At 43.7% G+C, this 25,037-nt stretch overlaps 1 protein-coding gene across 4 annotated transcripts in view; it reads left to right on the plus strand.

Annotated features, from left to right (window-relative positions):
* Nucleotides 1-22,622, plus strand: part of Lemd1 (LEM domain containing 1) — a 40,515-nt gene extending 17,893 nt beyond the window's left edge. For all 4 annotated transcript variants that reach the window (XM_063240210.1, XM_063240213.1, XM_063240212.1 and 1 more), the window contains exons 5-8: nucleotides 8,349-8,432; nucleotides 14,754-14,861; nucleotides 19,448-19,524; nucleotides 20,369-22,622. In XM_063240210.1, coding sequence (XP_063096280.1) covers nucleotides 8,349-8,432; nucleotides 14,754-14,861; nucleotides 19,448-19,524; nucleotides 20,369-20,558 — 459 coding nt within the window. In that variant the 3' untranslated portion in view covers nucleotides 20,559-22,622. The remainder of the gene's footprint in view (nucleotides 1-8,348; nucleotides 8,433-14,753; nucleotides 14,862-19,447; nucleotides 19,525-20,368) is intronic.
* Nucleotides 22,623-25,037: the final 2,415 nt, after the last annotated feature.

Raw genomic sequence — 25,037 nt, forward strand, 5'->3', positions numbered from 1 at the left:
TGTCTTCCCCTGGGCCTTCACCTGACCTGTTCCATGTGCCTGGAGTCCTCCTCCCTCTCCTGTGCCTTGCCTGTCTTTCCCCTGGTTAAGATCCTATGATTTTCTCAAGGAAAGTCTGAAAGGCCACCCATGTGAATCCCTTTAAATGTGGCATTTACTATAGTCAGTAACTGTCACAGGCCCCAAGCTTACCCACCCACCTCATCTACCAAACAGCTCTGATGACAAATAACTTGGCTTGCAAATGTGTTCTACTATGTCAGTTAACTGCAGTATTTAAATAAATGAAAAGAAATCCAGGTAAACATGGTGCAATATGCTGCCACTTTAGCTTCCCGTTTAAATATAATTCAGATTTGATGAAGTAATTCTGATAGCATATCAAATTCTCTAAAAGGATTTTAAAAGTCTCCAAATGGGTTATTAAAAAAGTCCTTCCCATTCAATAAGCCTCAGTTCTGCAGAAAACCCTTTTGCCTAGTTTCTACGAAGAGGCTGAGAGTAGAAAAATGAACCTGAGTGTTTAAAATGTACCAAGTGGAACCAGCACCCTTCTTCAGTCACTGCGTTACATAAACCTGAAATAAAAACCACATCAATATTTTGAATTGGCGATAGAATTAAACAGAAAGTTTGTTATGGCATAAAATCTTTTGAAATGAAGGATTTATTTAAGCCATTTTGATTCTTACAAGGGCCCTGAGACATCTGTTCAGCTTTAAATCTGAAATTAAATGTAAATAAGCATTTAAATTTCCATGTAAAAGGCAGTAGAAAGTGTGTTTATTGAGACACTTGTCTTACACTATAGACTTTAATTACTTAAGAGCAATGGTCTGTACCCAACAGTCTGCTAAGTGCCTTTCTAGATAATATTTGCATTTTTTTCAAAACATCCTGCTTCCCCCTCATTTTAGAAGGTCTCTAGAGGAACAGAAGTGACTTTGAGAATTGGACCCTGTCAATTTCCAGACCCTGTTTGGTGTATGAGCACGTTTTATCAAATCGCATCACAGCTTATTGACTTGGTCCTTAAAACCACTCAGAAAGCCAGCCCAGCCTGGGGACACAGCTTGATAAGAGTGTTTGCCTAGCGTACTCAAGAGCCTGGGCTCTATCCTGCAGAAATAAATAAGCAAAAAGTGAAAAAACAACCAGGTCCGGGTTTTGTTCTTGTTGTTTGTTTGTTTTATTTAAGAAAGTTTTTCATCAGAAAAACACTGTACATGGCCAAAGTTTCCAGTGATGGAACGTGAACTGAGCCAACATGTGTGACTCAGGCTCTGAGTTCCTTTCTACCCAGGCGAGCATGGAACTGGGGTTTGAGAAAGGTGACCCTGCGATGTATCATCCCAATGAGGATGCTTTTGAGAAGGAAAGGGACCTAAGCTGGAAGGGGTGCTGGAGCAAGAGGAGTAAGCTCAGACCATCCTAGGCAAGCAGGCACACGTGGTCACTCCGGGTTTGGGGCAGCCCCAAGCATCAAAGTGTTTGTACACACACCCACCTTAGAAGGAAGGGCTGCCATATCCAGTGCCCAGAGGGAGCGTGGCTACTCGTGAGCCCTCCTGGCCCCACTGGGTGTCTCCTCGTCTCTCCCAGGGCCGCAAGCTCTCTGCTGCCAGAACCTCGGTTCCTTCTCTTCCTCTCACCTGGCTGCTGCTCCTCGTCCCCACGTCTCCTACACTCAGCTAGAGTTCTGCAAAGTGCCTTCGGTACATCTGGGCCCCAGAATCTGCTTTTCCAACTAACCTCTGCCTACCTTCTGTCCAAAAACTTTTGCTCTAGGTTGTAGAAAATAAGCTAAAAACTCATTCCATTGAGTCCTCTGCCTTTAATTCAACGCCAGGTTTTGGCGGGGCTCAGGAGTGGCGGTGGTGGCGGACTCTCTGTTGGCTGCACCTTTGTCCTAACTAGATGATTTCCTTTCCTTCTGCTTTATGCTTTGTCTCTTAGATGAACCTTATGCAGTCTCCTGAGAGCCAGTGCTTAATTCCTAGCAAATTGATGGCTGCGGAGAATGGTTGTAACAGAGCTCCTACCTCTGGCTCTGCCTGTCAATGGTTATTTTTTGAGAACAAGACATTTTTAGTCTTCTTTTTCTCTTTTTATTCTCCCCCCTCACCACCTTTTCCTCCTCTTTTATGCTGGGGATGGAACCCAGAGCCTCACACATGCTGGGCAAGCAGTCGTCCCCCGAGCATCTCCTCCAGCCTGTGCTAGAACTTCTTGAGGAAAAAAGTAGGAGCAGAAAATAGTGCGGTTTCCACCCCAAAGAAAGTTAAAAATGAGCTCTGGATACAAAAGATGTGTGTAACAAACATACAGCCTAGAGCCAGCCTGCCTGGGTTCAAATCCCAGCTCTGATGCTCACTTGGTCAAGACCTTCTACCTTGCCATGTCTTAGTTCTTATCCATAAATAAGGACAGTGTGATTTCCTGGTCCCTCATTCCTTCATGTACCCTGTGGGCCTCATGCAGAGTAGTCCCAGCACTGGGTATGGCACTGCGTATGACGAGCCAGCTGCAGGGTGGGTGTGTCCTGCTGCTGAGGGCAGCTTCCTCTGGCCAATGCGGAGCAGATGGCATTTTCAAAACTTTGAATTTCTGGAGTCTACACAATGTGCAAGAATAATTTACTCTTTAAGGGAGAAAACAATCTACCTTTGACAACACAGTCACAGTTCCAGGGTCTGATCCAAGTTGGCAAGATGGGCACAGGAGCAGGATAAAGTCCCCTGGAGGGAAAGAAAGGCATCTATGGAGACAGAGAAGGCAATAGCCCAGGTCCTGGATGTAGAGTGCCAAGACTCATTAGCAGGTGACAGAAACAAGTCTGACTTCTTAAAGGAAAGGCAGGGCCTCATGTCTGAAGAGATAAAGGTGACCCTGAAAATAACATAAGGGAAATTTTAGAAGCAAAATTCACAATACTTGAGGTGAAAATTTCGAAGAATTCCCATAGCAGGAAAGAGTGGTGGGAAGTCAGTGACTGAGCCTCATCAAAACAGAATCGGTGGAGAAAATAGAAAGAGACTCTAAGTAAGAGAGGATGCTACAAGCCTGACCTTTAAGAGAAAACTAGATGAGCTGAGTAGCAAGGTAGACAAAACTAAAAATGACAATGGGAGCTGAAACAAGACATTACCTGGGGCTGGGGGATGCAGCTCAGAGCTGAGGCACCTGCCTGACAAGTGTGAGGTCCTGAGTTCAGTTCCCGGTTCCAGAAAAACAAAAAGAAATTACTTCAAAGTTACATATGAAGATCCTCAAGTTACATATGAAGAAATCACAAAGTCCAGGTAGAATTTCTGGAAAGAGAGAACAGAAAGATTGGAGTGTGCAACCCAGCAAAAGAAAAGGGAGAGAGAAAAACCTTGAGAACTTGAAGAATGAAGAAAGGCAGCCAGGGATTCAGCTCAGCAGCATAAGCACCTGCCTGGCAAGTACAAGGTTGTGAGTTTGATTCCTGAGGAGGAGGAGGAGGAGGGGAAGGAGGAGGAGGAAGAGGAAAAGAAGAAGAAGAAGAAAAGTCACTGACACTATATAAAGGGGCTTTACTGCACAGTTGTCATCAGCAACACTGGAAGCCAGGGGGCTGGGGATTTAGCTCAGCGGCATAAGTGCCTGCCTTGCAAGCAGGCGGTCGTGAGTTCGGTCCCTGGTACCGATAAAAATGAAAAAGCCAAAAAAAAAAAAAAAAAAAAAGAACACTGGAAGTCAGCAAGCAGTAGGGTCACATCTTCACCATTTTGGGAGAAAATGATTTTGACCCTAAATTTCTATGCAAGATTGAACTAGCATTTAAATGTGATGGTGAAAAAAGACATTTTCAGATCTGCAGAGAATCAGAAAATTTACCAGCCAAAAGGCTTTTATGAGACATTTGCTGAAAAATGTTCTTCCACAGAATGAAAACTCACACAGACGAGAAAGATAATATGGGATGCAAAGAAAAGTGGATAAATCTGTAAAAGCCTCAAAGCGTGAAGCCCAGTAGGCAAGGGTTTGAACTTCTTGTTCATTAAATAGGTGAAGGTCGAGAGGGCTGGAGGTTTAGCTCAGCGGCATAAGCACCTGCCTTGCAAGCAGGCAGTCGTGAGTTCGATCCCTGGTACCAATAAAAAGGAAAAAAAGACAAAAAAAAAAAAAATAGGTGAAGGTCGGTAGGCTGGAGGAGAGGTGCTCAGTGTCTTCAGGATGGAAAAGCAAAGGAAGTCCCAGGATGGAAGAGCAGGAGGTCATATGGCTAGCGGAGAGGGAGCAGAAAACTCAGGGGGAGGGGAAGAGCAGGAGGGAGAGCTGGGGGTGGGTGGGAGGCAGAGGAGGAGGAGGAGGGAAAAACACTCAGGGATGGAGGAAGAAGAGAAGACACAAGGAGGAGAAAACTCAAAGACAGAAGAGGAGAGAGAAGAAAATCTGAGATGGAGCAGGAGGAAGAAGACAACTCAGGAATGGGAGAGAAGGAAGAGGAGAAGCGGCCACAGAAGGGAAAATGAAACCCAAGTGCGAAGGAGGAGAGGTCTCAGAGTTGCATGAAGAACTCGCCTGTAATTATTTGGCTGGGGAAGAAGAAAAGTTGAAGCCCCAGGAGGTGCACAACACTGAGGGAGAAGAGAGAACAGCTGCTTCTGGAGGTCAGGGATTGCAATCCGCTGTCTGACCTTGCCTTTGACCTCTCTCAACATCACTAGAGAGAAGTTCCGATGATCAGGAAAAACATTCATGCACAAATCTGAGTACTACATCAGGAATCACAAAGCCTTTAGGGAGAATAGAGGAGAGAGACACAAACTCTGCAAATAGAACAGCTGATATCCAAAGAAGCAGAGTTAATCCAGGAAGCAGAAGGAAACTTCAGAAGAATGATCAGCATTTTCAGAGGGATACAAGAGGAGACTGAAAATATAAGGAAATACAATCCAAATGCCGTGCAAGTTAATCACTTAGTAATCTGCATGGCAGAGTAGGTGTACTTGAGGAAAGAATGAGTAATCTAGATGACCAAATGGAAGAAGCATCTAAGGATACAATGAAAATGCCTTAGCGCTGATGAGTAAAGAAAAACTAGATACAGAACCTCCAATATCTGTTTGACAGCACCTCCAGAAAAAGCTGCAAGGGAGACAGAGCAGAGGATTTCATTAAGGACAATAACTGAAGAAAGCTTCTACGAGCCAAGAAGGACTCCACTCTTGAGGTTGTCAGTGCTCATTCAATCCCTAACATGGTCTATGCAAGAAGATTCACTCCTAGAAACACTCTTTGGTGATATTCTGGAGTTCCAGTGAGAGACAGAATCCTGAGGGAGGAATCACTGCAGGGAAACAACAGTGCAGACTTCCTGCCGAGCACACTGGATGCCAGGAGTCCAAGGGGTGATATCAGAGAAGGCCTGTGGAGAAGGGTTTCCAGCCTCAAATCCAGCATCCAGGAACACTGATCTTTGATTTTTGAGGAAAAACAAAGGCTTTTAAAAATATTGATGAATTTAAGAAATTTATTTCTCCTGTACTCTCTTTGAAAGAATTCCTAGAGAATACATTTCAGCACCCTAGACTGGAGGCAGCAAGTTACATTACACAGTGTGCTTTTTTCTCTACCAACACAATTCAAAAGTCAACAAGTAAAGCACTGCATCTCTACCAAGAAAGGTCGCCAATCAACACCTCTTCTTGGAGCTGTGAAGAAGGAACATTATTACACAGATATTCTTAAAGGATGTATTTTACAATTTAATGAGCGTTGACCAGGAATTTAGCTCAGGACACAAATGCTTGCCTGGCAAGCACACAGTCGTGAGTTTGATCCCCAATACCCTCTCTGTATAGAAAAAAAAATTAAAAAAATTAATGAGGATCAAGTGAGGCACAGGGACACACCCCTTGTAATCACAGCACTTGGAAGGCTGAGGCAGGAGGATCACTGTGAGTTCAGTGCCCACCTGAACTACATAGTGAGACCCTGCCTCAAAATAACAACAAAAATTTTAAAAAATATATTAATGAGGACCACCATAGATTGTGTAGAAGTTTTCTGTTTTTGTTTTTGTGTTTTAACTGAAAGGTGAACCCGGGGCTTTTGCACTGAGCTATGTTTCCAGTCCTTTATTAACTGTTTTATTATGAGATGGACCTCACTGGGTTGCCAAGGCTGGTCTCAAACTTGTGATCCTCCTGTTTAGCACTGAGTAGCTGGAATCCCACCGCAGGAGGAAGGTGTGTCATAATTTGTCACAGTGGGAGTCTCTACAAGAAAGCTTTTTCATTTGAAAAATAGGAAAAAGAATAATAATGGTCTCAGCCTCTGAGCGTGCGTGGAAGGCAGAGCTGGGGACATGGTCCAGTGCTAGGGCACTTGCCTAGAATGCTCAAGGCCCTGGATTCTCTCCCAGCACTGTGGGAGCAGCATTAACCCTCACCCATTCTCTCTAGCACCCACAGACAACTTTGGCTGAATCAGCATCTCACACAATGGCCCTACATTTACTTTCTTTTTTTTTTTTTTTTTGTCTTTTTCCTTTTTATTGGTACCGGGGATCGAACTCACGACTGCCTGCTTGCAAGGCAGGTGCTTATGCCGCTGAGCTAAATCCCCATTCCCTACATTTACTATTGACCTCTTCCTGTAGGGAAGGCCTTTTCCTACTCCCCATTTATTCACTCCTTCATTTCCTCAATCACCCAATCATATTAATCCTTTTTTCAATGGGTTGTGTCCATTGATGGTATTTTAATGCTCAAAATTATCCCAGATCTGACCGGATGGATGCTGTGTCCTTTGACAAATCCTTATTGTTCTTTGGCCCTATCTTGCATTTCTAGCACAAAATGTTTCAGGGTTGTTTTGTGCCTTCCTTCCCTAAGAAACACTTTTACAAGGATGATGCTTGAAACCAAGGTCTAGGGCTTCAGGGAGCTCCTTGCCTCCTGGGTGTCATTACTTCTAGACGCTTTCAGCAGGTAGAGCTGGAAAATAAATGTATCCTCTGGTATGTACAAATACAGGCACATGTCTGTGACTATTTTATGTATGAATGTCCATAAATATAACATAAAACTCATTAGGAGGCTGAGGCAGGAGGATTGCCATGAGTTTGAGGCCAGCCTAGGCTACATGGTGAGTACAAGGTCAGCCTGAACTACATAGAAAGACTGAAAACAAACAAAAATCCAAATAAACAAACAGACAAACAAAACCTTCACAAGTTCATAATGATCTCCAATCACAATCCAATATTTCTGTGTTCTTTTTTTTTTTTTTTTTTTTTTTTTTTTTGTCTTTTTCGTTTTTACCGGTACCGGGGACTGAACTCATGACGGCCTGCTTGCAAGGCAGGCACTTATGCCGCTGAGCTAAATCCCCAGCCCCTCTGTGTTCTTTTCTAACCATTCTCATTTGCAAATCACTTCTTATCGTGATGTCATTATTCTCAGACTGCAGATTCCATTATCCTCAATGAATTCACATTTCCCCCCAGTTTTCTAATTTTCTGTGTGTAACCAGCCCCCCAGTCACAGCATCACCTCCTTTTCTGCAGAATCCCCACTGCTGCCCCCCAGACCCCTGAACCTAACACTCCAGGTGGCCCTCCCCTCCCCTCCCTCAGCCACCGTGACACGGAAATTTTCACGACACCCAAACTGCTTCTGCTCCAAGCTTTCAACACTGGGCACCGAACGCCCCAGTGTCTTGCCATTCCGTCCCCTCTGTGTCAATGTCCCTTCTGCCCTGTCTCCTTGATGTGCACGGCACATGGACACCTAGGGGCAGAGAAGCAGAGGAAGGGAAGGAGCGCTCTGGGCTCCTTTTGGCTGCCAGTTCTAGGTTGTGTTAACGTCTTGGTGCCAGTGCTTTAAAGGATTGTTACTTTCTGTGTCTCGATGTCTATTGTTGCTTGTCAGATACCTCACGGGCCTGCAATTAGCATGTGTGGGGCCTATTCAGTGCCGCCCTCTGAAAGCCCAGTGTGACAGGGGACTGTGTATATAAAGGACTTCAATTAAGTGCGTAGATGGAGCAGCATACAAAGGTTTTAGAGGACCTGATGTTAAACATCTTTATCACAGTTTCTTAATTAATTAAAAACATCCTTTTTCCCAACAGGAGTTGCACATTCTAGTTGGGTCAAAGTGAGGAGTAAATTACATATTCTATAACTACTTAATAAGCCCTTTCTTCTTACCTTTGACACGTGCTAATGGGAGCTAAATGCCATCTTTACAAGGACTGTAATTTAACATTCTTCCCCCAAAATACTGACCTCCCAGGAGAGAAGTTTTGGATGTGCTAATGATCAGGGTGTCTTAATCTCACTGATTATATTTTGATTTCTTTCTGCATAACAGAACTTAATCTTTGAAATTCAAGAGGCGCAGGAAGACAAGGTGAAACCAAAGTGTGGTTATGATCGTTTCAAGACGCTCAGAAAGGTAAACTATTACTTATTTCATAAAATTAAATCATGAGTGTCAGTGTTCTTCTGTAGAAAAACTATGAATTTGTGTAGACAATTCCCCTTGCTTGTCCCTTTTATCTAAGAATATTCCCATGCTGACTTTAGCTAAGTTATCATTTGCTTATGAGTTATCATTTGCAATGAGTTATCATTGCTCTGCTTCCTCTTGTACCCCATAGAAGCAAACAAGAGGTTCATTTGTTTGTTGTTTGTTTTATCTTGTTGGTAGTAGAGATCAAATCCACAGGTGCTCTGCCACTGAGTTACATTCCCAGCCCCTTTTATTTTTTTACATTTTGAACCAGCATCTCATTAGGTTGCCCAGGTAGGACCTACACTTTGATCCTCTTATCCCAACCTAATAAAGCCCAAGAGTTACTTTCATTCCTTGGAATATCTCAGTACTCCTTGAGTACCGAGCTTTGTGCACCATAATTCATGAGTCAGGCATGATTTTTTTTTTTTTTTTTTTTTTTTTTTTTGTCTTTTTCCTTTTTATCGGCACCGGGGATCGAACTTAAGACTGCAAGGCAGGCGCTTATGCCGCTGAAGTAAATCCCCAGCCCCGAGTCAGGCATGATTTACTATGGATAATTATTGATCCTCGGATTTCCTATAGGAGGTTGGTTGTTTGGAGGAGGTTATGTGGCTCATCATACAGATAGAGGAACAGGCAGGAAAGGGACGTAACATGCCCAGCATTGCCCGTGGCCCTATGATTGGACACACATGTGCTACAATAAAATACATTTTTAAATAAAGAAAATTTTTGTTACTTACATACATTAACTATGTTATATAGTTTATATGTAGTCCAAGACAGTACCATGAGGCATGTCCAACCCACACTGACCAAGGGGGAGGAGAAACAGCCAGAGTGATGAGATAGCTCCCCCAAGTGTTCCTCTGCTAGTATTGCAGAAAGACTTGGGCCACCTGTTCACCCAAGATGTCACAGGCTGCCTTTCTGGATGAGCCCTTTGCAGAGGAAAGTCCACAAGCCACATTCTCCTGTGACCCTTCACGCATTAAAACTGTGGTGCAAAAATCAGCACATTTGGAAGTAGGCTGACATATATGCAAATGGATAGGTGGAGTTTCCCCAAGTGGAGTGAAAAACAACTTTGAATCTGAAGGCCTTGTTGATATTTTATTATAAAATATTGGGGCTGGGGATTTAGCTCAGCGGCATAAGTGTCTGCCTTGCCAGCAGGCAGTCGTGAGTTTGATCCCTGGTACCGGTAAAAATACAAAAAAAAAAAAAGAATCAAGAATCCTATAATGAAAAGATGGATTCCAACTCCAGAGATTAAGACATAAATCATTGCTAAAGATGTCAAAGACCCTAAGTATCCTTCTTAGGACACATTCCTTCCCTCTCTTTTTACCCAAGGTAGCAACTATGCCTAATTTTTAAAATTCTTTTCCTCTTATTTACATTATCCACAATTTTGGTTTAGTTTTTTACCATTTGGATTTTATTTAAGTAGTATCACAGTCTAAGTTTTTTCTATGGCTTTTTTTTCATTTCCAGGGTTTGGGGTTTCATTCTCTGGTGCTGGGCTTTGAACCCAGGCCCTGAAGCATGGTAGGCTGGTGCTCTACCACTTGCACATCACACTCACCTTTCCCCCTCTATGTTTTTGTACCACCATGATTTAATGTTCTGAGAACTTTGAGATGCCTAACCTGGTGAATGCATATGCAAGAATTTCTTAATTTCATGAATGCAGCTAAGCACAGAACTGCTGAATTGAAGGGTCCGCACAGGCTCAAATTAAGACATTAAATTTTTTTTTTGTCTTTTTCATTTTTATCGGTACCGGGGATCGAACTCACGACCGCCTGCTTGCAAGGCAGGTGCTTATGCCACTGAGCTAAATCCCCAGCCCCAAGACATTAAATTAAAATGCTCTACAAAGTGATTCTTAGAATTGCCAGACTTAATTTCAATCAATAGGATGAGTGTAAGATGTTATTTTGTGATAGTAATTTGTATTATTATTACTAATAAAATTGGGCATTTTCACACATTTATTGGTTAATTGTATTTTCTTCTCTGTGCAATGCCTGTTCATGTCTCTTGCCCATTTTTAGTACATTGCTTATCTTTTTCCTTTAACTTATTGGAGCTTTTTTTAACTTATTGGAGCTCCTTTAACTTATTGGAACTTATTTTAGTTTTGTTTATTTATTATTTCGAAACAGGGTCTCACTGTGTAGTTCAGGCTGAACTTGAGTTCACTATGTAGCCCAGGTTGGCCTCAAACTCATGGTGAACCACCTGCCTCAGCCTCCTGAGTGCTAGGATTACAGGTGGGTGCCACCACACGTGGTTTGGTGTCTTTTTTAAAAATGTTCTTTTTTTGGTAGTTATTTCAAAATAATTTCAAGTCCTATATGGTTCATCCAGAGTCACCAATTGTTAAAATTTTGCCACATTTGTTTTATACTTTTTTCTATCTTTTCTCTTGAACTATTTGAGATAAATTTCAGTCATCGTGAGTTTTTACACCTTTCCCCAAAATTTCAATTTGTATTTCCTCAGAATAAAAACATGATGATATTCACTTATATAAAGTACAGTGACAAGAATCAAAATTTTGTGACAAAATTAATGTAACATAAAATCAGTTTGATGCCACTTAGTGCACTCACAATGCTGTGAAATCATACGTCTCTCCTGCTTCCAAAACACTTTTTAACACTATGTGTTTGATTTTTAAAGTTTGTGGCAGTACGAGTAGATATTGATAAAATATAAAAATGCTCTTCTTGATACTGTGAAAAAACAAAAATTCATAATAAAATACTTAAAGAATAACCATGGTTAATTTACTGTGTATCATGATCTTCAAAGAAGGGCCAAGATGTTATTCAGAGTAGAGGTAATAAACCAAAAAAGAATATCTTTTTCAAAGACAAAACGTACAAATAAAAGGACAAAACTTTCTTTTCAATGAATAAAAGAAGCCAGTAGAATAAACAAAACAAACTGGCATTTATCTCAAAATGTAAATAAAAAAGTAGATCATTTGAGGAGTTGCTTGAACTTCTCCTTCCTGTTTACCTACTAGAGAAATACAATTGGAAACTACACTGAGATACTGTCTTACCCCAGAAAGAACAGCCATCATCAAAAAATTAAATAATAACAAACACTGGAGTGGATGTGGGGGGAAGGAAACTCTCTGATTGCTGATGGGCATATAAACCAGCACAACCACCATGGAAATCAGCGTGGAGATTCCTCAAAAAATTAGAAACAAAAATTCCATTTGATCCTGCTATCCCCCTTCTAGGTCTCTTCTCAAAAGAGTTAAAGGCATCATATTACAGGGAGGGATATGTATATAATCAACCCGCATAGACCCTAGTTTCCCCCAGCCTCCTGCCTACTCTACCACCTCTGCAGCTGCAAATCTGTTTTTGGTTTCCCTGGATCTACCTCTTCTGAATACTTCATATATGCAGAGTCACTCCGTAAGTGACATTTTATACCTGGCTTCTTTGGTTTTGAGGTGGCCATACTGTCACATGTGTTTGTGACTAGTTTATCCCTTCCAGCACTCGGTTATACGTATATACACGGTCACTGCCCTCCAACTTAAATGATGGCCATTTAAGTTGCTTCTATCTTTGGATACTGGGGGTAGCACTGCTATGAATTCTCACATTACAATATCCGAGTACCCAATTGCAATGCTTTCAGATGCGTACCTAGGAGTGGAATTGCCAGGTCACAGTGCACTACTGTGTTGAACTGTTTGAGGAACTGCCAAAATGTTTTCCTCAGTGAAAGCATTATTTTACATCCCACCAGCGGTGAATTAGGTGAATAAGGGTTCCGACTCCCCCACATCCTCACCTACGTTTGTTTTTCTTTACAAAAAAAATCATCCATCCTGGTAGGTGTGAAGTGGTCTCACTGTGGTTTTGACTTGCATTTCCCTCCTGATTAATGATGCTAGATATCTTTCCATAGGCTTGTTGTTCATATATCTATCTTCTCTGGAGAAATGTCTTTCAAGTCCTTTGCCCATTTTTAGAAGGTCAGTGCTTTATCCGTTAAGCTACCGAGGCTTCTCGCTTGCCCACTATTAGACCATGTTTTGAAAGGATTGGATCGGGTTGGGCTGGGCTGGGCTGGGTTTCTCGGTGGGGGACTCAGTCCTGGGGATGGAAGCACCTAGAGCATCATACATGCTGGACAAGCAGTCTACAGCTGATATACAACTCAGGTGTTTTTAGATTTTATTCTGAGACAAAGTCTCAGTAAGTTACCCAGGCTGGGCTCAATTTTGCAAGCCTCACACCTTCCCTTCTAAATCATGGGATTACAGGCATGCATCACTGTTCCAGCTGTCTTTTAGCTCTTTGTTGCTGAGTTGTTCTTTGGATAGTCTGAATAAGAAGCTTGCTGGAATGTATTTTGTAAATATTTCCCCCGTTCTGTACCTTGGTTTTGTATTTTCTTGGTAATGTCTTTTCATGCAGTAAAGTTTTCTTTACTGTGGTGAGTCTTGGCCTGGATTTCTTTAGGTTTATCGTATGGGAATTCACTCAGCTTCTTGAATCTGTGTCTTTTGCTGGATTTGGGGCCTTTCGGTCATTATTTCTTCAATATTTTTTTCAGCCCCCCGCTCCGTGTCTTCTTTCTCTGGACTGCTGACACAAAAGCCAGGTTTTGGGCAGAGTCCTACAGGCTCTCCAGACCTTCCGCCCCGTGTGCTTTCTCTCTGTTATTCAATGTGAACAGTTTATACTGTTCTATTTTCAAACTCACTGATTCTTTACCTTCTCCATTCCACCGCTGATCTCCTCCGCAGGGATTTGGGGGGGGGGGTCTTTTGTTTGTTTGTTTGTTGTACTGTTTTCAGTTCTAAAATTTACACTTAGTTCTTCCTATACATTCTACTTCTCTGCAAGGGTTTGGTTTTGTTTTTCCCTGGTTCCCAATATGTTCATACTGTTCACTGGAGCGTTTGATGATGACTGTTTAAAGTCCTGGGGAGGTAATCCCGTGGTGTTGATGGCTGTTTGGTTAATTCTTGAATTACAATCCTCTGGGCCTTACATAACCCTTAGTGGACTCCTTGCTGCTGTGAGAACAGCTGCTTCCCGGCTGTCGGCTGTCGGGGGACACCTTATCACAGGGCTGCTGGGGCGTGTCCCCCCGCTCCGGGCCCTCTACTGACACAGCCAGCCAGAGCACACGGGTCCAGCACGTGGCGGGGATGTCCAGGCTTCCTGTCCATGATGGTTGTGGGTGGAATGGCTGGAGCAGGACGCATCCTCCAAAAGTTTTGTTTTACGAGGCTGCTCCTTTCTTGTCCTCTGGCTTTTGGGGCTTTTGGGAAGACCAGAGCCATTGTTATTTCCAGGTTAACCTCCCTCCCTAGCATCCAGTCTGAGGTGTGTGCAGCAGAAGAAGAAAACCTAGGGACCCCACCGCCCCTTACAGTTTCCTCCTCCTCGCAGTGGCCTCTCCGTTCTGAGACTAGGTCTTACTGTGTTGCCGGGCCAGTCTCAGACTCCCAGCTCTCCCTCCTCCCTCAGTCTCCCGGTTACCTGGAATTCTTTGCATCTTCAAGCCTGGCTTCTCGGACCGCTTCTCTGTAATACTTAACAGCAGGCAATCTTTCCTTGGTTTTTATTTTATTTTATTTTGTTCTCTTTTTGAGACAGGTCTCACTGTACTTCAGGCTGGCCTTGAACTCACTTTGTAGCCAAGGCTGGCCTTGAACTCACAGCAATCCTCAGGCCTCAGCCTCCCGAGTGCTGGGATTACAGGCGTGCGCCACCACACTTGACTCTTGGTTTTGATTTTAAAGGGAATATTTTTAGTAATTTTCTTTTAGTATGACCACTGGTTTTGGAAGACACTTTTTATGAAGTTTAAGAAATTCTCACCCTATTCCTGGTTTTCTAGATTTTCTTTTTCTTTTCTTTTTGTAGTATTGGGCCCAGGCCTGCTTCCAAGCCCTTTTTAAATTTTCTAAATTTTGAAACAGGATCTCACTAAGTCACTAAGGTTAGGTTTAAACTTGTGATCCTCCTGCCTCAGCCTCCTTTACTACTGAAATTAGACGTGTGTGTCACCATGCCTGACCTGATTTACTAGATTTTTTTCCAACTAAGAATGGAGATGGTCATAAGGTTGTTAAGCTTTTTCTTGTTGTTATTGTTAATATGGTGCAGATTATTTTAAAAGCTTTTTAGTCAATTCAAAATCATTACTATACTTAGGCTAAAGAACATGTTTTATTTACTTATTTTATTTTTTTGGTACCAGGGATTGAACTCACCACTTCATGCCAGCCACACCACTGAGCTAAATCCCTGGTCCCAAGAACATGTTTTGAATGAAAAATTTATTGAATCAAGATGGAGGCACAAAGAAGTAAGTATCTGTTATTATAAGATCTTTTGATTGAATGGTTTTAGTCAACTAAGGGATTTGAGGTTAACTCAATTTTAAAGAGTCTAAATCAAAAGCTGCTTCTTTTGCCAGTAAGCAGGCGGCAACTGCCAGTTTGCTGTGTCATTTGTAAAAAGGTCTGATTTGTGTTTGTGTGTGTTACCCAATCATGGGGGAAGGAACTAGAGCGACCGGGAGACTGTCATGTTTTGCTTGGAGACAATGCCATGGCTGAGCCACAGAGCTCCTGACTCCCACAAGTCAAAGGGTAGAAGTCCCAGGGCAAGAAGCGCAGAAAAGGCTCTTCTTCCATGGCTCAGCCCACATTTTGGTGAGCTTTGTGTCAATAATGCAAGATACATACCTTGTGGAAATACAAGCAAGCCTGTACTTCTTTAGGGACAGTTAGTAATGGCTTTAGTCAAGGTTGATCTTTATTCAAAAATCAAATGTAAGCTGGGCATGGTGGCACATATGTATAAGCCCACTACCCTGGGAGGCTGAGGCAGGAGGAATGCAAGTTTAAGCCCAGCCTGGGCCATATGGGCAATTTAGCAAGAACGTATTCCAAAATAAAAAATAAAGGGTTGGAAGGTGGCTGGCACCCTTCTCCCCCCAAATACTGAGATTTATTAGCCCAGTGTTTTGTACTATGCTACGGTAGAATACAATACAGTATCACGTAGCATTTCATATGCATCTCATCTTAAATTCAGTGTGATGTAGGTAAGGAAGCCAAAGCTGGCAACAGTACTCCCCTGCAAAAACCTTACAGAAGGCTATTTTTCTGAAATATTTAAATATAGAATGAATGAAGACTTCCACAGGAAATTCATGGAAACAGTTTTTACAAATATATTTTTATATGTTTCCCATAAGGGTTCTTCTCATAGATTTTCTCTCTTTCCTTTCCTTTCTTTTTCTTTTCTTTGAGGTAGTGTCTCACTGTGTTCCAGACTGGTTTGCAACTTGCTGTGTAGTGCAGACTGGTCTCTAGTTTTTGATCTTCGTGCTTCAGCCTCCAAGAATGCTAGATTACAGACATGAGCTATCATGCTGGTTTAGAAATATTTATTTTAGAAAGACTTTGGCAAAAGAAAGTCTCATGTTAATATCTGTTTCTTTTTGGTTTATATCTTGCACTCTGAGTAACTAGTTTTATTTTATTTTTATTTATTTATCTTTTAAAAGATGGGGTCTCACGAGGTAGCCCAGGTAGGCCTCAAACTCCTGTGATCCTCCTGTCTCAGCCTCCCAAGTGCTGGGATTACGGGTTGTGGACCGCCACATCAGGCTTGTATAATTACTTTGACAATAATGATACACAGTGTAGTAACTATTATTTTTTATCATGATTATAAAATTTTGTTTTATTTCATAAAATAAAAAAGTCACAAGAAATGCAACTTCAGAAAAATAAAAAAGACTTTGGATCGAGAGTATCTGGGTCTAAAAAATATAACTGTGCCTTTTATTAATTGTGTTACCTAAGACACATCAATTGGTTCTTTAAGCTACTGTTTTCCTCATCTATTAAGTGATAACTGTCACGGTTTCTCTTCAGGGTGTTAGAAAGGCTAACTGAACTGAGGGGCGGTGGCTGTCCGAGCTAACTGGCACAGAACACAGTGCCTCCTGCAGTGAGGCAGAGCGTGCTTTCCGCAGTTCACTGAGCGGACAGGACTCAGGGACTGGGGACTGCGCGTCCAGAGCTGGCCCTGGCTCTGTGCCTCATCCGCTTGTGGCCACAGATGGCTTTGAAAATTGAGTTTATTTATATCAAACGTTCTGATCCGTGCCTGGCACACCGGAAGTGCTGTCCAACTGTGCGCAACGCACTCCTGCTTTACCGGTAGTGCACCAGGCCTCAGGTCCTGAAGTGTGGGTTGGCAGAACCTTCAGATCCAAGGGCTGGGGGCGTAGGGAAAGGGAGCAGAAGCAGAGGAGGCCACGCAGCTACCGCAGGGCTCTGAGTGCTTGGCAAACCCAGCAGCTTTGCAGATTTTATCTCTGGGCACAGGGAGAAGGGCGACAATCCCGCGTGCTCCTGTGAGCCGTTCACCATAGCTAAGCCCTTGCGTTAATGAGCAGCCGCATTTTTCAGTTCCACTGTGATGTTGTTTATGGTGAAAGTCACATTAGGACAGCGTTACAAGGAGGTTTTAAAGGTGAAAAAGGGTCTGGGGGTTTAGCTCAGCGGCATAAGTGCCTGCTTTGCAAGCATGTGGTTGTGAGTTCGATCCCTGGTACCGGGAAAAGAAAAAAAAAAGATAAAGTAGAAATCAACTATCAGTTCACCACTGGAGGCAAAAACTAGTTTGTGTTGATTTCTCTCTAGTGGTTTTGGTTGGTTTTTGTTTGTTTTGTTTTGCTTTGGATTTTTTGGCAGTACTGCAGATTAAATCCCGGCTTTGCGTGCACTAGCCACGCACTGTAAAACTGAACTGTGCTGCTAGACCTTTTAATTTCAGGCAGAGTCTTGGAAAGGTGCTGGGATTGGCCTGGACCTTGGGCTCCTCCTGCTTTCCAGACCCTCACACCAGCCCCCTGCAGTGTGCTTCAGGGCTTATCTAGTATCTGTGCCTGTCTGATTTTTAGACCCTACCCATGGTTCAACATGAAGTGCCAACCTTTTTGTTCTTATATGGTCTTCATAGTGTTATTATGGAGGGCTGCACACTCAGGTGGATAGGCCGTAATTAATCCAGTTTGAAAATCAGAATGTTCACCTTTTACATACTCTAGGAGAACTCCAGCTATGAATGATAGCAAAAAAGATAAATTACAAAAGAATGGGATAACCAAGTGTAATGGCTCATGCTCATAGTCCCAGGTACTCTGGAGGCTGAGACAGTTGAGCTAAAGAGTTTAGGATCACTCTGAACAACACAGTGAGATCTTGTCTCAAACAAGAAGAAGAAGAGGAAGAAAGAAAGAATAAGAAAGGGATAGAGGCAGAGAGACAAAAAAGAAAGAAAGATCTACTCTTTAGGGCAGGAGGAAAGGGAAGGGAAGGAATATTTACTTGCCTAAGAGCCTGAAAGCCTGTAATTTGACTTTGAATAGTTCTATCCCAAACACTTTATTTAACATATCTATTTTTAAGTTTAAGAAAATTAAAAAGCCATGACATGTGATGGGGGTGCAGGGGCTCATTGCACTGTTGTGTACTTTTGTGTGTGTTTTAAGTTTTCCATAAATAAGAACGCTGTTTTTTTTAAAAAGAACTTGCTTAATCAAAGATATTCCTGACCGTCTTGGGGACAGCCAAAGCTCCTCTTTCTGTGGCCAGCGCCCCTGGGAGGTGGATGCTGGGCCATGCAGCACCCATGCTGTGCCCAAAGCCCCTTCTCAGTCGGGAGGCCACTCTGGTTTTCTTTAAAGAGAGGTGGGCCGAGACCAGCAGATGCATGGCGTCGGCGTCGGGGACTGTGTAGAGTCACAGTGTGCCCTGTCGGGACCTCCCCATGACATGCCTGCTAAGACCGGCCCTGCTCCTCCAACCTCATCCTGTCATCTCATCTTCACTGCCGAGGGGTCTCGGGTCTTGGGCCAGGGCCTGGCAGACTCTGAAGCAGGAAAAGGCCTAAATCTTAAACTTCAATCGACAATAACAAAGGAAAAACAGGGTGTGATAGTCAGCTCTGTGAAAGAAAGAAAACCAGACTATGAGAAATATTAGTAACATGAAAATTAATAACTATAACCATCATAATCATTATTAATATTAAGTGCTTACGCTATGCCAGGAGGTGTTCAATCACCTTGCCTGCATTAAGTCACTTAACTTTTACAACTCCATTGCACAGCGGGGGAGTCAAGGGCCGGCCCTTTTTACTTTCTTTTAAAAATAACAGGAGACATTGTTGAGCAAAGTAAAAAGCCAGGATTCTCCTTTTACTTCTCTCATAGAGAGGCGTTTCCTTTTCTAAATTATTTTATGGCCCTTCTTCATAGTCAACACGGTTTTCAGTTTTATTTAGTTTTGCTTTGTTTCATTTTGTGGTTCTAGGGATTGAACCCAGGTCCTTCACGCTGAGCTATGCCTTCGGCCCTTTTTAATTTTTCATTCTGAAGCAGGCTTCCACTAAGTCGCTAAATTGCCCAGGCTGGGTTCGAACTCAAGACCCTCCCATCCCATCTTCTCGGAGTGCTGGGAGCACAGAGGTGCAGCCAAGCACAGCTCATCGGACTTTTATAGTGACTTTTTCTTTGCCTAAAACTGACATATAGAAAAAAGCTCCAAGTCATAAACAGATAAAATAGGAACACAAACTAGGGAGTTGGAATTTAAGAACAGAGCTCTGTTTTCGTCCTCTGCTCCATCAGTCCTGCATCTGTCACTCTCATGACTCACTGAAGTAAAATTTGTCTGACTCGGATGTTATTGCTAGTTCCTGAAGAAAAGCAAACTTGAAGCTGTGTTATGAGGTATCAAACCCCCCGATGTGCAGAAATTGATTGGTCCTCAGATTGGGTGCTTATTTTTTTCTAAAATAAAAACCAAGGTCTTTTGTACACGGCGTTGGCATTTGGTACACTGTTGACATTTTCTTTGTGTTTATCAGAGACCTGGGGCTTCCACCAGTAAAACAAGAGCTCTCAATGTCTACTGTGTGGGTCCGAAGCCTTCCAAGGCAAAAAGGTAACAAAATCCCCTTGTGAGCAGAGGAGGAAGTGGTATTATGGGGTTCTGTAACTCCTGGTAGAAAATTGCCATTCAGATTTCCGGCCAGGGCTTGAGTCAGTAAAGAATCTGTTGAGAAGGAGGAAGGTATGTAATGGTGTGTACCCTCCAAGCCCACAGGGCCGTCGTGGCCTCTAGTCTGCTGCTCCTATTAGACAAAGGCAATTGGGCTGGGGTGGCAGTGGAGAGGACCCCAGAAGTCTGCATCTAAGACCAAAGTCCGGGCTTCCTACTGGGCGGTCTTTGGAAACCTTTGTTCCTGTTGGTATCCTGGGAGATGGCTGAGCAGTGTGGGGTAGGGAGCATATATCTGAAATAAAATCCAGCTGGGTCATTTTACTAGTCAGAAAGTAAAAGTGGGAGAATGGGGCCCGGAGGTGTGGCTCAGTGGTAGAGGGACAGTCCCTTGAAGTCAGGAAGCTCCCTACCTTCTGAATGAATATTAGCAGGTTTTACAGAGTTGGAGAAGTAGAAATAAGTAGGTTCTCACTAAAAAATTTCAGCAAGTGTGCCATCTTTTGGCTCTGGTAAATACAGATTTTCATAAGGAAATGTACAAGCCCTCTGAGTCAGGCTTTGGATCAGCACTGGGAAGCGTTAGGCTGGTGGTGGAAATGGCCGCGCAGTGGTTTGTGGGCTTAGAACTGGTCACCAGTGCAAAGCAGCGTAAGTGCTGACCCAGGGCTGTACTGAAAGCCACACTGTGGTCGCTTCTTCCGACCTTGAGGTCTACACAACTCACTTTAAGGGGTGCTCAGGAAGTAGCTATGCACAACCCTACGAGCCACTCGTGTTTCCACAGGTGCCCTGCCAGAGCGTGGAACTACAGGAACAAATGTAGGACTGTCCCCCCAGGGACGAGGTGCTGTGTGGGGAACCTGAGTGACCTCAGGAGCCAGTTCCCAGTGTGCCTGAGGCTGGCTGTGCTTGGCATTTTCTTCATCGTGCTGTTCGTCTACATTACTGTGGAAAAGAAGTCACTCTTCGGTTAGGCACTTTAGGAACAGGGCGTTGCACCGAGCCTTGGTATCTCCGCACCAGCCCTTCTGCTTCAGGGACGAACCCAGGGCTAGGCCGGACTAAGCTGGCCAGCACTCTGAAGCCAGGCAGCCTTCCCTGGCCCTGTGACGGGCAGCACACAGCCATATCGGGGCCCAGCCAGGTGGAAAAAGAGAACCAGGCAGCCATGTGGAGACAGTGATGGTTAGCAAATCCCCTGAGTGATGTAAGTCATCATTAAAGGCACTTCCATGTAAAGCGGAATTCAAACAAGAAAACCAGCCTGCTGTTCTTCTCTCCTCTCCTCTCCTCTCCTCTCCTCTCCTCTCCTCTCCTCTCCTCTCCTCTCCTCTCCCCTGCTTTCTCTCCCCTCCCTTCCCCTCCTCTGCCATCCACTCCTCTGCCCTCTCCTCTCCTTTCCTCCCCTCCTCTCTCCTCTCTCTCTTTCCTTTTCTTTGCAAACAAAAGATCTCACATCTTCCTCACTGAGCCAACCCACTAGTACAGAAAATAGAAACAAAGAGAAAATTAGGTTCTCAGGAAAACATGTCCAGCTGGTAGACAGTGGCAACCTTCACAGCTTGGTATGGCAAAGTGACAGTGACACCCCTACAGCATAAATGTGAGTCATCTCAGGTGCCACTTGCTCATAGACCTGGCTTGATCTTCTTCATTAAGTGGTGCCTAACTTTGTTATCAGTTTTTATCCAAATCCACTGGGGAAGAACAGGTGAATTTCTTTTGTTTCTCAGCCAGGAATCCCTTGATCCTGAGTCGTGGTAGGGTCCCAGGAATGGAGTCTGTGATATCCCAGATAGTGGAGAGGAGGAGACAGTGTGGTTAGCTACAGTGATAAGTGGGAGGTTATTTTTTAGTCACTCTGCAAATTGTACAGCCAACCTCAAGAAAGGCTTCAAGAGCTGATTAACAAGACAGGGGGAAGGTTGTGACTGGGGAAGAGCTCTCTGAAGCCTGAGCCCTAGGTTTGAATCCCCTGCTCTAAACACAACAGCAAACTAGGAACGTGGTTAAGCCAACCCAAAGAAATGCCCAGCATCACAAAAACAATTTAGAACAAGACAGCATTTTTATCTTCGGAATTTAGAAAGAGTCTAAGAAATAAAGGCCTAAGGAGGGAGGGTAATGACCAGGGGCCCCCTCTTTTATGGCTCTGTCAATTAGCATCAACTGAAAACTGAGACAGAACAGACCTCTGAGGGTACTGAAGAATTTGAAGAAATAATGCATATAAACTACTTCCTGGGGTTGCAGTAAGCAATCCATAAGTGCGAAGCAGTGGTTCAGTGTGACCTCCTTCCCCTGGGAGGAGCCGGTTTTAGGCACGCGCTGTCCCAGTTTCCCACTCAAACACCCAACAATGGGGAAATAGTTGAATAAACAGAATTACAGTTACCACCTCCCCTCCTCCCTTCTCCTTCTCCTCCTCACCCTCCTCTCCTTTGCCTGTTCTTCTATTTTCTTTTTGTGGTTCTACGGATTGAACCCAGGACTTTCACACCGAGCTATATTCTTAATCCTTTCCTTTCTTTTAAAATTTAGTCTTTTAGAGATTTTTGTTTGAAACAGGATCTAGCTAAATTGCCACAGCTGGGGTCCTCAGACTTTCATTCTTTCTGCCTCAGCTTCCCAGAACACATGAGATTATAAGTGTGCAAAGCTACACAAGGACAGGGATTGTACAGCTTCATGACAGATAATAAAACAAAATTTAAATATTAGCTGGATGTGTTGACCCATGCCCACAATCCCAGCACTCAGGAGGATCACCTGCACTACATAGTGAGTTCAAGACTGTTTGCTGTTCAGGGGAGGTGGGGTGCACCTGTAGTTCTACTTACTTGGGAGCCTGGAACAAAAAAATCACAAGTCTGAGTGAGAACATCTTGTCCATGAAATAAAACTCCAGTAAGTCTGGCTTAAACAGATAGGAATTCATTTTTATCTTATAAGAAGTCTGGAACTTAAGACATATCATATTGTTTACCACATGTAATATGATTCTGATTCAGATAAACCAAATAAAGAAAAAATTGTGATCAAGGAGATTTGAAAATGACTAGATCTTTTGTGATATTACAAGATGCTGGTCTTACTGGGCTGCAGCAACTATTCTGTGACTATGAGGTAAGAAGCATACAAGAAAAGATGAATCAGAGTCTCTGGCCAGGTACCTCTGAGTTGCTGGAATTAGTTCTGTAACTGAGGCCATCTTGTTAATATTTAAGGTAGAACGTACAGACTGATTACCATTCATCACTGGTTGCATGTAATGTATTTATTCCAAAGCAGCAAGGAAGATTCAGAAAGTAGCATTTAGCTTTAACAACTTCCACATTAGACAAAGGAGAAGAAACCTGGATACAGGAATAAGAGGCACTAGCCTTCAGGAACCCTGTTATCTCTGTTCTTAATAAGATCAAGTATTACCAAAATTAAAACTCTCCTAGAAAGCACTCAGTATTTTCAGATTTCGCCACTGAGTTCTTATGTGATCCCAGAATCCTGGGGTCAGTGTAAAGAAACTTTGGTGGGTCTCCTTGCAACAACCAAGCCAGGACCTGTTTCTTTTTTCTTTTTCTTTTTTCCAGTTCTGGGAATCAATGCATGCTAGGTAAACAGTGAGACACAGGGCTGCATATACCCTCAGGCTTTTTCTCTGAGACAGAGCCTCTAACTTGCAGTCCCACAGGAGAGTCACTGGGGTTGCAGGCACCCGTCATCCGCTTAGACCCTGCCTGCTAACAGGGCCCCAGGTGAGTCCTGTGCACCCCGAAGTCTCCCACTCCTACCCAATGCCACAGTGTAACAGTTTGATAAGAATACAGACTTGGTCTCCGCCCCTGTTTCCTGGTCCACAGCTCCTAAAACCCTGGGACTCATGGTGTCTCTGTGGTGTTGCTCCTGGCTCTAGGTAGCTTCAGGATGGGGACTGATCACCCCAGAATGACCAAGGTAAAATTAGGGTTAAGTTTTTTAGCCCCATCCCTCAGTGTCTGGGGAGGGGTTAGGCTAGGTTGGTCAAGTTGGTTTCCAAGAGCCAGTGGTATAATCAGGCTACATAACAAAGCCCTCACAGAAACCACAAGCACAGTGTTTAAGGGGCTTTCCAGATAGTGACCAACCCAAGGGTTCAACGCTAGGGGATTTAACCCAACACATGGAAGTGCCTGCCGGACAGCTCCCACCCACTTCCTGGCCACCCTAAGCCTCTGCCCCAAGGGACTGTCCACCAGAATCTGTATGTCCTCATGAATAAACCAGTAAATACAAGCTAACATTTTCCTTGGGTCTGGGGGCGCTGTAGCAAATGAATTAAAGCTAAAGAGGAAATCCAAGAAACCCTCATTTATAGGCAGTGGCTCTGCGGCACAGAAAGATAACCCAGGCTTCAGATTGTTATGGGAGAGGGTCAGGCTTGTGGCACTGAGCTTGCAGCCAGTGGGGATCACACAGCACAGGCAGACAACACTGATGTGGAACTGAGTGAAAGGACTCCGCCTGGGGCCCACTGGAGAGGCTGGTGTGGCACCTGCATAGAGGACAGGGAAACGCCCCATCACCCGCTGACAGAAGCAGCGCTCTGGCCTCTCCCGTCTCTGATAGATGCTACATAGGAGTCCCCAAGGACTGCAGTGAGTCTATCAAGAGTCTATGCACAGGGGCTGGGGATTTAGCTCAGTGGCATAAGCACCTGCCTTGCAAGCAGGCGGTCGTGAGTTCGATCCCTGGTACCGATAAAAACGAAAAAGACAAAAAAAAAAAAAAAAAAAAAAAAAAAAAAGAGTCTATGCACAGTGGGGGGGGGCACCCTGGGGAAACTGTCTTGAAGGAAGAGACTCAAGGCAGACAAATCCAACTGTTCCTTTGCCACTCCCCTGCACCTGCAATAAAATGACAAAATTAGCACAGGCGGCTCTGCACTCAACTGTCACCAAGAATACAAAAAATGTTTAGTGCTGGTGAGGATTCAGGAAAAAGGAAGCGTCCTGTGCTGCTGGGGGAAATGTGAATTAGTGTCTCTGTGAAGTCAATCTGGAGAATCCCCAGAAAACTATACAGAGAGCTACCATGTGACCCGGCTCTACCATGGCTTGGCATGTTCCTGAAAGAAAGTCTGCACATGATAGGGACACCTGCAGGCCCGTGTTTACTATGGCACAGTTCACAACAGCCTAGGTAAGCAACCAGCCTAGGTGTCCATGGATGAATGAATGGATGAAGAAAATACGGTGTGTCTACACAATGGAATATTATTCAGCTATAAGAACAAAATTGTGTGCCTGCAGGAGCCTGGCTGCACCTGGAGATCATCATGTTGAGGGAAGTAAGCCAGACTTTGCAAGGAAAGTGTCACATGTTTCCTTACTACATGGACACTTAGGGAAAAAAGAGAGATGAGAGAAGAAGGGAGAATACTGTTATTATGATCAAAAGGTTACATGTAGGTAGGA

The sequence above is a fragment of the Cavia porcellus genome, unplaced genomic scaffold, assembly GCF_034190915.1.
Source record: "Cavia porcellus strain 051 isolate PalLab524CR breed Dunkin Hartley unplaced genomic scaffold, mCavPor4.1 scaffold_29, whole genome shotgun sequence".
In the NCBI taxonomy this organism is placed as follows: Eukaryota; Metazoa; Chordata; class Mammalia; order Rodentia; family Caviidae; genus Cavia; species Cavia porcellus.